Source organism: Python bivittatus, unplaced genomic scaffold (assembly GCF_059951505.1).
Source record: "Python bivittatus isolate LINGU-HERP-01145 unplaced genomic scaffold, Pbiv_v1 ctg000480_np1212, whole genome shotgun sequence".
NCBI lineage: Eukaryota > Metazoa > Chordata > Lepidosauria > Squamata > Pythonidae > Python > Python bivittatus.
The window spans coordinates 52,202,239-52,216,164 of NW_028277075.1; the positions used below are offsets into that span (position 1 = coordinate 52,202,239).

A 13,926-nucleotide genomic window follows, 5' to 3' on the forward strand; every position below is an offset into this window, starting at 1 on the left:
CATGCTTACATTACATGCATTACATGCATTTCCTTAAGAGAACATGGTAGCATGCCCCCACATTTTCCCCACAACAACCACCCTGTAACATAGTTTGGCTTGGCAAAGAGTGACTGAACCAAATATCTAATGAGTTCCTGTGGCTGAGGATGGATTTAAATCTGGGTCTTCCTAGTCCTCGTCTAATACTGACACCACTACACCACTACGATATTTGAGACTGTATATTTAATTTGTTGTACATTTTACTCATTACTGTTACTCACCCCAACCACCTTCTTTGTCAGAAAGGAGAAGAATAATTCAACAATATGAACACGCGCTTACACGCACATACATAAGCATGGATTGAGATGGTCATTTACCTGTGTGATAGTTACTTGTAGATTTACATTAGTTGATTAAACGTGAGATGGTTAAATAGTATTTATTTACTTACTAGATGTATATCCTGACTTTATTGCAGGGATTTGATTTCTCTTAAATGGCTGTTTTGTAACTGGTCACACTAGAAATACAACATTTGTGGAAAATCTGGCAAAAGTTTCATAAAAGATAGGGAAAAAATGAAAGCATGGACAAACTTTGAGGAAAAAGTGAGCTATACATAGTACTTTTTAAAGCACCTATTGCAATGCTGATGGTCTACTCCATCCCCTGTGCTTTGAAGCCTATTTAAAGGACAAGAACAAATATACCAACCACTAGGTTAAAAAAAGGGGGGGGAGCGAGCCCATGAGCAAAAAGACAAAAGAAAAACTGAGAGATCTTCCAGATGAAAGTATTGCCTTCCCAGTAGAAAGCTGAGATGTGTTCCCTGCTGATCACTTGCGTTTGTAACTGTGAACTTGCACTTCTGAGGAATTTTGACATGGCCTAGTTGTGCAAATTAGCCTAGTTGGATTAGAATCAGTGTTTCTCAAAGTTGGCACCTTTAAGAGGTATGGACTTCAACTCCCAGAATTCCCCAGCCAGTGATCTCAAAAGCCTCTTCCAACCCTTGCGTTCAATGATTGTATGACTCTTGTCTTTGAGAATACATTTTGATACTGTAAATAGTATTTTACAATTTTATTACATATTTATTGCATAGTTTTAAAGAAATCATTTCAGAAAATAAAAGCTAAGTACTAGTAGCTTAAAATTTAAAACAAAACATTAGACTATATTTCATATTCTGTTTTTCCAACTGTGGAAAAAATGTAAGTCTTGGAAAAACAGTAGAAAATATCCCCCCACCCCCCAGCCTCAACTTGCCTGATTTTTTCCACTTACCTTTAACAGCCATGAGACACGGCCCTCCTGGCAGCCATTCTGTGAAAACAACCACACCATTTTTTTTAAAAGGCAAATGTAGTCACTGATCCAAAAGGTTGCCCACTCTATAAATAGGAAGGCAAAAAAACCAAACAAACCAAAAACCTCAAAAAGCCTTGCTCCTGTGCTACTTTCTACAGATAGTATAAGGAAGACATGTTAATGTACAGCTTTTGCATAATCTTATGAATAGAGATTACACATAGGTCAAAACTGCCGGGAATAGAAAGATTAAGGCAGTGCCATTAGAATCAGTCTCTCCCAAATATATCCACCCAAATCAGCAATGCATTCTTCAACCATGAAGAAGGAAAGGGATTTCTTACACCAATTTATAATACATTGGGAAAAATGGCTTGTATCACACAGTCCTTATTCCTTAGCTAAGCAACGTTTTGCAAATATAGCATATAAAAATACTTTTTAAAAAATGGACTGTTTTGCAAGATTGCTACGTACATTGCAGATTCTATGACCTGAACTTTATCAGTGTTCTATACCGATGAAGATTACTAGAAGGAAAGAAGAGAGAATCACTGCTCTTGCTGGATGTTATTAATCTACATGAGTTGTACAGCTCAGTTCTAAACATCTGGATCCAATCAAAAGATCATGTGTTGGAAAGCACTCCATTGGCTTCCAGAAACAAACATCTTGCTGAGAATTTTGCACAACTTTATTATGTTAATGAGAAACTGTAGGAGCCTAAACAGCCATTTTAAATAATTCAAACTTTGCAAGCAGATTGTCTCTTTACATGTGCACATACACATCACTGTGCTAGATAAACATTACTATGGTTGTTGGCTTTGGAGTGTTGTCTTTCAATTATTTCTGAACATTTAATGAAACAATGGCAGCAATACAACTTGGATTCTTACTTTTTTCATTTTTTACATGCATCAGAATAGAAGCACAATATGTCATGCAAGATGCTGAACTGGTGCATTATGTAGATCGCCGAATTATCTCAATGGAGGTAGGTGCTATCTATATAGTTGGAATATATATGATCAATTGTTTTCTTTGTGGGGAACTTATATTCCATCAGTTTTGGGGAAATCAACTGCTTTCATTTAAAATAAACTAGCTTTTTAGGCAGCGTTTAAAGTTTAAGAAACAACCGAGTGGGGTACAGTTTATGAAAGAAAGTTGGAATTACTGCTGCTCCTATTGAATTTATTACCCTGTAAAATGTGCACATCTGCACTGGGTAAAATCCAAAGTCTAGCTATTTTTAGGTTCACTTGAAGTTGATGGGAGAGAGTGCATGCTTAATCTAACATTGGCTAGATTATGTCTTGTATACTTAATAATGACAGACCAAGTGGAAGAACAGTATAGGAGTAGGCATATTCTTAATCTTTAGAAGCAGATCCATCTACATACAGATTAAATGTCACAAATATTCCAGGTGCTCCTCAAACAGGACCTACATTCTAACCCTCTACGTTCACTCATCTGGAGGTTTTATCTAAGTAAATAACATTCAAACCTCTACATTTTTTTCTGGAACATAAATACCAGAGATTTCTTAACATAGTTCTATGAATCTGCCACATTACCAAACATATAATACTTTCATTATAATTGGCAATTTTACTTGAATATTAGAATAACAATTTTATGAACGTATTTTATTATGTCAAAGTGGGAAATCTCTGCTCTCAAGAGATTCCTGGGCTACAGGATTCCTCATTATTAGCCACACTTTAATGGGAATACTGTGAATTAGCAATATCCAGGGTATCAGAGTTTGCACATCTTTATGTTATGTCATATATGGATAAATAGAGCAATTATTTATGTGTGCATCTAAACTATGTGCCCTTGTAGTCAGCGGTTTTTATCCCAGGTAAGTGTGCAATCTTATGTCTCCTCTACTTGGAGTAAACTTTATTCAAACCAGTGGAGTTGATTTCCAGGCAAAAACTCAAAAGACTGCACTCTAACTACTGCTGGGACAGCTGTTCTTTTTTCCCTATGTCTTTTTTGTTTCTGAGAGATCAGTGTTCTGTGAATAGTTTATAAACTGGGACTATGCAGTCATTTCATGAAGCACGATCATCTAGTGTGTATGGTTGGTGTTGAACAGAGGGGGGGAAATCCATCTTTTTTCCTGGCAGTGTGTCTGAAGCTTTCATAGCTGCCTGAAACATAATGTTAGTCTGACATGTAATGTTATTTTCATGCCAGAAAAAAAGTTAATGCCTCAAGAGGCCATCCTTCGTCTCAGCCAACCTGAACAACTATCAGCTTATCTCAAATCTTATCTTTCTGGGGAAGATTGTTGAAAAAGTAGTAAGAAAGCAATAAAAGAGGGCCCTTGATGAAGCAGATTTTCTGGATCCCTTCCAGATGGGCTTCAGGCCCAGACAGAGGATTGGTTGTTTGAATGGATGACCAGAACCATTTCTTCATTAGGGTGAGTTTAGCCCTCCTAGTCCTGCTTGATTTTTCACTAGTCTTAATTCCACCCATCATGGTACCCTTTGGAGCCATCTGCAAGGGTTGGTGGCAGGACTACTATTCTACAGTGGTTCCACTCTTTTCTGAGTGGAAGGGTTTTAATTGGTGCTAGTGGGAGAAAAAAGGTCCAGCCCTTGGGCACTCCAATATAGAGTGGCTCAGGGCTCAGCCCTCTCCCCATTCTAGTATTTACATGAAACTGCTGAGTGAGAGCATCCTCCAATCTGGGGTGAGGTATCATCAATATTCTGATGGTACTCAGTTGTGTATCTCTACCTAGACCAAGCAGGAGATATGGTGGAAGTCCTGATCCAGTGCCTGGAGACTGTGAGGGACCAAATGAGATCCAACAGGCACAGGATGAATTTCAGCAAGATTATTCAGAAACCCTCTGGTTCCATAACTGTGCCACTTTTAACTATGAAGTGGTCCTGCAACGAATGAAATCTGTAGCAAGGAAAGCCTTTGCCTGTAGCTTGGTCTAGTGCACTGATTGCAACCTTTTCTGGATTAAGAAGTTCTGGCAACAGTTACCCTTGCTTGCATCATCTTGCAGTTGCATCACTGCAATCTGTTCTACATGGAACTGCCCTTGATGACAATTAAAAAGCTACAGCTGATATAAAATATAAAGCGGTCTGCTTGCCCACTGGTCAGCTCTGGTATTGCAGAGTAGCACCAATATTGCAGGAGCTGCACTGGTTGTGAGTTGGCTTTCAAGTCCAATTCAAGATGCTCATTTAATACCTCTAAAGCCCTTTGTGGCTTGTGTCCTGGCTACTTCCAGGACTATCTGATTCTGGGGGAATCTGCCAGGCTGTTTTGCCCTGGCCAAGAAGCTGGGCTGAGAATCTCCTCTCTTGAGATGTTAAGGGGAAGAGTGTTCAGAAGTAAACCTTTTTTGTTGCAGCTCTCTTGCTCTGGAACGGTCTCCCCCCACCCAGGTTAGGTTGGCCCCTTTTCTGCTAAAATTTCAGAAGGCAGGATAAACTGTCCTTTTCTAATGAACCTTTGGGATGGAGCTCAACATGGAAAGTTAAATTCTAAGGTTCTGTTTTGCTGGAAGGAATAGAGATTCCTCTGCATTCCCTTTTGCCCTCTTCCCAGCCCTAATTCAACAGACCAATAGCTGTAGGTGAATAAATGAAATATCACTGTGGATGATAAGGGATTTAAAGGAATTGGGGATGAAGACTCAGGGAGCAAACACATCTGATTAATTAGTCAATTTCCTGATTTAATTCCTAACCCAATCCAAAGCACTGCTGGGGGAACTCACACTTGACTGGGTATTCACTGCTGAGATCAAATGTGCAAAATCATTCTCTTTTGTGGATTAGCCTTCCTACTGGCCATGCGTTTGGGAGTGACAGAATGTGTAATCCTACCTACACATACAGAATATATTAGTTTGGGAAAGATTGAATTACAAATTGTGTGACAGCACAGTCAATGTTCTCATCATCCCTTCTTCCATGAATTCATTGCCATCCAAATACTTGCAGGTAATATCTGTTTTGACTTACAAATACATGCTCACATAGTTTCAATCTCTGTACTTTCATTTTCAATACAGAAATGGTTTATTTTTTCCTCCTGTTGTCTACTGAAGAGTTGCAAAGCCATCACTCCCAAGAAAGGTTCTTTAGCTCCCTCCCTTTCCAGCTGTGCGGCATCTGGATCAGCAGGGGCCCCATCGGTATCTCTTGCCAGCACAACTCCTATTTTTATAACCTCTTGAAAGAAATGATTATGCTGCTATTGAAATTCTGCAGGCAGCTGTTACCCAACTTTCTTCAAGCCCCAAGATGGGAAATTGGCTCTTGTTAGAAAATTGAAAAGGAGAGCTTATTTTAATTGTGTACTTAAGTGTCCACTTCAAAATCATGTACTTAAGTATCTGTTTTCTGTAAATATGAGAAATCCATGTTTGCAAATCTCAGTGCCACACAGGTACATTCGGGAACGCTCAGCCTTGAGCTGACACTGTACTGAGCTCCCTGCCTGAAATAATTATTAGTATCCCTGGGTTTACACCCAATTGTATTGTCAGTTTGTTTTGAATGAAGTACTTGGGGCTAAGAGACCAGATGACAAAATGAATGAGTTGGAAGGAGGGAGAAACGTTTCATCAAATTATGTGAATCTGATCTCAGGAAATCTCAGTTGAAGGCCAGGCTATTCCTGGAGAATTTTAGACTCAGAAACCTTCTGTTGTTGCACTCTAGTTTCTCAGTGGGACTTCCTACATCTCTGTCCTGCCTCCCTCTGCTTTTTAGAGTATGTACCCTTCATGCTGATCTGGAGGTAATTAGAGTCATAGACAATCTAAGATGGAACCAATAGCAGAAATCAGTAATGGATGGAAGAGCATCACATGAATTCATCTGAAATAGAAGAGAAAAGATATATTTGGATTAACTTTAGGGCTGTGCACATTATAAAAATCATTCAGAATTGTTTCAGACTTGTGTGGACATGAACAACAGCTCTGAACTAGTCAATGTAGACATACATACCTTTTTTCAGGCTTCAGTTCATTAACAGACCCAATTTTTAATGCAATTCTTAATGCAGCTGTATCATTTCTTAAGTTCATGCTGAAGCCTGAATAAAGAAGGCTTCTTTAATGAAAGGGAGAGAGATGCTACAGCCATGCAAGTACTAAGCACTTTACAAATAAAGTCTGAACCATCCACAGCTCTAGTAAATATATAGTTTGGGCCCAACTCTTAAACTGGTCCTTTTTGTGTTCTAACTAAAGAACCGATTGAACAAATGCAATCAAGATATAGCAGATTATGTGGAAGAATTCCAGGAATTTTCAAAGAGGCTGATGTCACGTCTAGAAGGACTCAACGTTTTAAAGACTGAGCTGAAAAATGATGTAAACCATTTGCTAACAAGAGTGGAAAGAGCTCAAAGAGACATTTACTACTTTGAATCTGCAAAGGAGTCACCCAGCCCATGCGTGGACGTTGATGAAGACCTTTTGGAGCAGCAGTTAACTGAAGAACAAGAGTCTAAAAAAAAAGTCAAACTCATGCTGAATGCAAGTAAGAGCAGTTTACCCATAATATTTAAAATGTATACTTATAGTTTCATGGTTGGACTGATACATACAATGTATTGCAAGAATGATACTTAGCAGATGCCTAAAATCAATCTCATAAAAAATAATGGCCACAGTCTCACTCAGTGTTTTAAAAACTCTTGGCACTCTTAGCATGATACTAGACTGTCCGTAAACTAGCACATAAAATTATCTGAAGACATGGCAATTATTTTAATGCATGAATGCATCCCTTTTATTCATGAAAGTTCAAGACCAAATTTGCTAATATATTCATTCTAACATTCCTTGATGACAAAGTTAAATCTACAAAATTAAACAATTAAAATAGGCCATAAACGGCCAAAAAAAAAAAAAAAAAGCCAAACATTTGGCAACAATAAACAGAAGCAATATAATGGAAACAATAAAAATAAACATACATAAGGAAACTTTTCCTTTCTGAAAAATCTTAAGTACTTTGAGCTGAATTAACAAGCATCTGATACAGCCTTTATAGATAATTTAAAATACTTGTCATCTGACAAGAGATGTCTCTACAACTTTATCTGGCCAGTATTTATAGATATTTATAATAAATGTACCCCGATTGCTCCCAATGATCTAACAAAAATCATTGTGTGCAGTTTGTTTCTGCAAAGAAACCCTAATTTCATTTTTGAAATAATATAATATTGAATCCCCATCCTTCTCTAAATCTTGAAGCAATCAGAAGCTGAGGCTCTGCCTGTTCGTGGCTAGTAATGCAATTCTTTTGGCTCAGATATAAACCCTTCTTATTTGAATGAACTTATTCTCAGATACGAATTAAGATTGCAGCGTAATCTATTGAATTTAACATTGCTATATTATTTTGACAGCTCTTTTTAAAATTAGACTTTTTTAAAGGTTTACACAAATTTCAGGTTTCTGTACTTTGCAACTGAATGTTGACTAAATTAGAAGTTTGTCTATGGGTCAGCTGAATAATAAAAGTATGCTCTGGGTCTCCAGATTAGAATCTCATTAGCAATTTCGTGTTCTTTGAATTAACTCCTTGTTTCCTTCAGCAGAGTCTCAATATGCTTCCCTTTTATCCCAATGTTATCCTATTATATTGTATGCAATTACACACACACACATACGTACATGTATTATATGAAAAATGTGCTACATACGTTAAGAACGATATGATTGGGGGAGGTGCCAATATAGAAAGTTCGTTTTATGTTTTGGCTGATGAATATAAAAGGAATGCTCTAAAATTTCAGTTTAAATTAGTTTATCTCTTTTGATTAATGTTCAGATTGGAATGAAGTTCTTCAGAGTCAGTGATGAACACTTTGGCTCAAAAATTACCAATGTAATAATATGCCGCTGTAAAATATTCAAGAATAAAATATATTTAGAATGTTTTCATATTTTTTAGAGAAACTATAATGAGAAATCTGTGTTTTTTGAGACATAATTTCACAAATATGTTGTCTACAGTTTTAAAAAATGAGGAAATGGGACAGAACGGATTTATGGATGAACACGTGCAAAACTGATGTAGACTGATTATTTTATTTACATCTTAGATATGTTTGTGATTGCTTCCAAGACTCTGGGACATTTATCCCAATAGAGTTAAAAGCATATGCAAATAATCAAATTATAATAAAAACCATATTCAGCATGACCTCCCCCAGCAAAATAATGCAGCAGTACAGTCACCATATAATCAAAATCACGCTAACAAAACTTGTTGAAACGGCACTATCTTAACAGTTTTGTAAAATCTCAGCAGGGAGGATACCAACTGTATTTCCAAAGGTGATATGGTCCACAGACTGGGGGCCAACACAAAGAAAAGCTGTGTTCAGGACCATGCCTCTTTGAATTTTTGCAGTGATGGAAGCCTCGGTCTCCTTTCCCTGAATGAATATTAGTGATCCAGATTATACCATTGCTAATCCAGTTCTTTCTGATGAGAGTTATTTTCCAGGCACAAAATTTCTTTATCTTGCAGGCTGATCAGAACAGTCCTCCGTTGTGAGTGTTTCCCAGCCCAAGAGTGACAGATTGAAGAATTGTGCAAGAGGTGTCTTGAACCACCAATGTTTACATTTTCAGTCAAGGATGCTTCATTTAAAATGTTGCAGTGGATAGATGTACCATTGGTCCTGCTTTGAAATTAAGCAGAAAAATTCCATTTGGCCCATGCATGCTTTAAAATTACCCACTACAAAGAAGGTTTTATGACTGTTAGTCATGTCTCAAGTGTAAGCTTAAGCAGCAGCCATTAGCATCCAACCACATAGCTCTCCTTATATGGAATGGAAATATTTCCACTCCTTTCAACTAATCTGGAGTAGTCCTTTAAACAGGGTGGTAGTAATATGACAAAGGTTGTTTTATGTTTTCTACTACAGCATCCTTCCTGAAGGGTTTGTCTACTCTGAGTGCTGACCATATTTATTTATTTATTTATTTATTTATAACTTTAAATAGCCTGTTCTCTATCCATATAGCCTTTGGTAGGCTACTTATCTGCATGAGTAAACCATAATATAAGTATATTGTAATCAACCAAACAAAATACAACTTTAACAAAAATGTTTGTGTTCTGGAATCCAGCATGACTTTGGCAACCCTTCTGTCCATATCAAATTGCATGCATTGTTTTCGTAATAGGAAAAGAGGATTTTATTTTTTTTTCCAGTGATACTCTAATGTCAAGCCAGAGCTGAGGGCTATTTACATGGACTTTTCTTGACTCTGAGCTGCAGAGACTTTATGGACTCTGATTACTATTATCTCCCACAACCATTGTATGTGTGTGTGCATGTATTAGCTTGCTATGTGTGATGTGCACACATACATAGTACGCATAGCTGAATTTATACCTGACTGTTTCATGGCTTTGAATGCAGTAGATTTCAAATTCAGCTTCTGATGTCTTGTATTTTTAAAAAAATCAGGAAGCATCTCCATTTTAAAAATGCCAATTTTGAGAATCTGCCACTCCAAAAATATAATACTAAGATGGGCTCTGTAGCCTGAGTATATAGGTGCTTATATGACCTTAGTTTTTTTGCAACACGAATGCCAACATAACATGAAGAATTTTCTAACTCATGACTCTTTTTTAACAAAAATAAGATGGCAGGAGGATTACTGTACTAAATGAGCCATGTTGTGGAGGGAGTGAATATATTTATTTAATGAATGACGTTTAAAGCATTTATGCCATACTTTCAGCTTAAAAGGCTCTCTGAGTAACTTACTAATAAATAAAAAAGAAGAAAGTTTCTGTTCTCAGGCTATCTGCCTTAAAAAGATCAGCTCAAAAGGAAAGTAGGATAAAGAAGAAATGGAAAAACAAGAACATTCAGGCTCCCTAGGTATGAATATTTGATGGCTTATTATGAAATATGTAAATTTTATAAGGATGGCACCAACAACTTTACAACTTTAAGAACTGCTCTTCCTACATGGCATTTAGCCCCAGTGGCCTCTGTGAAAAGAAGTCCTAACCCAACTAGGAACAACAGGAGAGGGCAGACCCTGTAAAATAGCATGCTGGTTATTTTCCTTTGCGAAAATAAAAAAGGACGGTGAATGATGGCAACTACATAGCCAGTGTTGGCTACCAATGTATGCTTTCTTCATTTATGTTTGCTCAGACAAGAGGGGATATTGAGGTACTACATCAGAGTACGATATTGGTGATGGCCTACTGTTTATCTTTTTTTTATTTTTTTAAGGTTGCAACTACATGATTACAGGCTTCAAATCCCTAAAGGTAGTCAAGAAGTCTGGAGATGCAAATGGCTCATGGCTGAAAGACCCTGGCAAGAATTACCAAAAGATTTACTTCTTAACTGGAACAAAGAATAAAATTGTTATGGAGTTTGCAAATATTCGGGCTTTTGCTGAAAGTGGTAACAAACATCTGGCTCGCAGAGTTGCACTACCATTTCCCTGGCAAGGAACAGGCCATGCTATATATAATGGCTTTCTGTTTTATCATAGATACGGCTCCTTAAATGAGATAATTAAGTTTGATATTCAGAACAGAAATGCAACTGATCAGATGCTGTTGTCAGGTGCTGGAGAGATACCTGCCTATGAACTTCACCCTTCTACTAAAATAGACTTCGCTGTGGATGAATTAGGATTATGGGCAATCCATGCAGAACCAGATATTGCTAGAAAGCTTGTGATTACTAAAATCAACCATGAAACCATGACTGTGGAATATACATGGGATACAACCTGCAGAAGCCAGAATGCAGAAGCTGCTTTCATGATGTGTGGTGTTCTCTATGTTGTATACAATTCACCAGGAGGTGCCTCTCAAATAGAATGTATCTATGACACCTTAGATGTCATCAGTCCATATGAAAACCCAGTAATCCGTTTTCCCAAACGCCAGTCAAGTCACTCTATGGTTCATTATTATCCCAGAGACAAGCAGCTCTTTGCCTGGGATGATGGCTCCCAGGTCATTTACAAGCTCCTGACAAGACAAAAAAGTTAAAATAGAACAGAATGCCCTCCACCTCAACCTAAATATTTGCAATGAGCTTCAGGCATTAACAGATTTCTTATTCTTCTTCCCCTCCCTCCTCTTCTCCCTTTCCTTTTTCCTTCTTCCCACAGTTTATGGGGTGGTTGATAATTTGTTATATCTTTTAAAAAGCTGTCTCAGGCCTATCTGAGATCTGAGGGTGCTGTTGGATTCAAGAAATGGCTACTTACTTCATGTAGTAAGTACTTTTGAATGTAGTGCGCCTTGGATTACTTCACTTCAGGAGGCAAGTGGCCATTTATTGGTCAGGAAAATGGGAGTGCCTTCAGAGAAAAATGAGGAGTGGGAAAGAAACAAGATAGAGCAGCATCATTCTTTTTCACCTCTAGGAGTCTGGAGAAAATAAAAGAAAGAATACATGCACTTTTATTCAATTGTATAATATATGCTGCTTGATTTTGAAGCATCCTTTACATCTCTTTCTGTTTTCTTCTCTGTTTATTTTCCTCTCATCCTCATCTAGAATTTCTCCTGCTTTTCCCAGAGTACTTCAACTGAACCAATTCTCTTTTGTAATTTCATTCTCTCCCCTTCCACATACTTATTGTCTCAAATTTCTTCCTTGCTTTCCTTTTGCTTGGGAAAAATATTTGCAGTAGCATGATGTGTATATTTGTGTTAGTATTCTTGACAGAGGGAATCTAACCCGAGCAAGGATAAGTGAGTAAGTGAATTTATGACTTTATTGGAAAAAGAGGACCATTTTAGGAAATACATGGTGGGGATGGGGAAAACCTAATACCTAGCTCAATACACCATGCAGAGAAAGGAAGCAACCTGAGATCAACGAACTCAGAGGCAAACATCAGACAGAGTGAGAGACGCATCCTTCGCTCTCTTCCATTCTAGCACTGAAGATGTTACCTAGCCGGGTAATGAAACATTTGCAAGAAAACAACCAAGCTCAGAGAACCCCAGGGACTCCACCTTCACTCTCTAGATGCATCCCATCTCCTCTTGTGCTCAGTAGATTATGAGACACTGAAGAGTCGGTCTCACTTCCAATGAAACAGTATGCTTTTCCCAATAAAAGATTTTCTGGCTATGCCCAATTATTTTCAAGTAAAACTTGAAGGTTATGCCTGAGACCTTGGAGACCCAAAAAGCATAGATAATGTTGAGGAAGATGGTTCAGCGCGTCTCTATCTTTCTTGCATTTCCTCTCTTTTCCATTGTTGGAAGATCTGTCCTCCAAGCCAGGAACTACATTTAGAATGTGAGATAGCAACCAAGTTTGGTCCTGTTCCCTTGCCTTCTTACCATGGTAAAGCTACCTTATTCATTGTGTGTGTGTGTGTGTGTGTGTAGAGCACCCTAAGGTATACAATCCTCTTTACTGTCTATATTTATGAATACTGTAGAATAATATTAATCCATGCCAATGATTACTATGAATAATTTTCACAATTGCATACGAAACAAAAATGAAAACAAAATATCATCACTGTACATCTTAGCAGAGTCACAAAGCTGTCCTGCACATATAGAATGGGAATGTGCTATTTTTAGTAGGGCTGAAAACAGAAAGTCAGTTGGAAGAAAAGAAAGTTCCAGATGTGCAGAAAGAAAGGGAAGTACCATTTGACACATCTGATACTTCTGGACACAGGTGATTCTCTTTGGATAACTTCATCTATATGCTATAAATGAGAGAATCCCATGTAAATGCTTAAGCGCTCACTAGGTTAGAACTTGGTATAAAATCCTGATTACTCTTGTGCTGCTGACTTTTTTTTTAAATGGAGTACAGCTAGTAGCTCTATGTTTTACAGGAGGATGTATTATATCTGTTACCAAACAACCTACTGGCACTTGGAAAGACCTCTGATTTAAGAGGAAGTATGCAATCTCCATCAAGTCATTTAAAAGTCAATGGTACAGGAATTGGGAGTGGATGACAGATTTTGTCCTTCCAACTTTGAATTCTGTAGATTGATTCCTTCCTTCCTTCCTTCCTTCCTTCCTTCCTTCCTTCCTTCCTTCCTTCCTTCCTTCCTTCCTTCCTTCCTTCCTTCCTTCCTTCCTGTTTCTGTTAAAAACAGTTTCCATTGTGTGGAAGCCTTTGGCAGTGATGCAACTTCTATGTAATCAAAATGAATAATGTAGCAGTTATTAATAAATGCTTTGCTGGGTAAGTTATAATATTGTCCACCAATTCTTGGGCATAGTACCATGTCTATAATTTCTGCATTGGTCAGAGGTCCCACACACTTATCACATATCCCACTTCACATCATTTACACTTAAGCCTTGCACAGTTGTCTGAGGTTAAGATACAGCTGGACAATACAAGCAGAACCTGTAAAAAATGTTGCTCAGCTATTGCCACATGCTTTATGTGGGGCTGCCTTGCAAGACAACTCCAAAGCTACAACTGGTATTAGCCAGGTTGCTGGTAAATGAGACTCACTACTGCAGTATAATACCTACTGTCCAGTTTGTATTGGTTACTGTTGGCTTCTGGGCTCAATTCCATGTGCCAGTTATTCAAGTCCTTTATGATATGACCCTG

General features: G+C 37.8%; 1 protein-coding gene across 1 annotated transcript; it reads left to right on the plus strand.

The window, feature by feature from the left end:
- Positions 1 to 1,988: 1,988 nt before the first annotated feature.
- OLFML1 (olfactomedin like 1) lies at positions 1,989 to 13,558 on the plus strand. The gene is made up of 3 exons (XM_007427445.4): positions 1,989 to 2,296; positions 6,551 to 6,842; positions 10,588 to 13,558. Exons 1-3 carry the CDS (start codon positions 2,171 to 2,173, stop codon positions 11,361 to 11,363), a joined length of 1,194 nt encoding a protein of 397 aa, XP_007427507.1. The 5' UTR covers positions 1,989 to 2,170; the 3' UTR covers positions 11,364 to 13,558.
- The last annotated feature ends 368 nt before the right edge of the window (positions 13,559 to 13,926 follow it).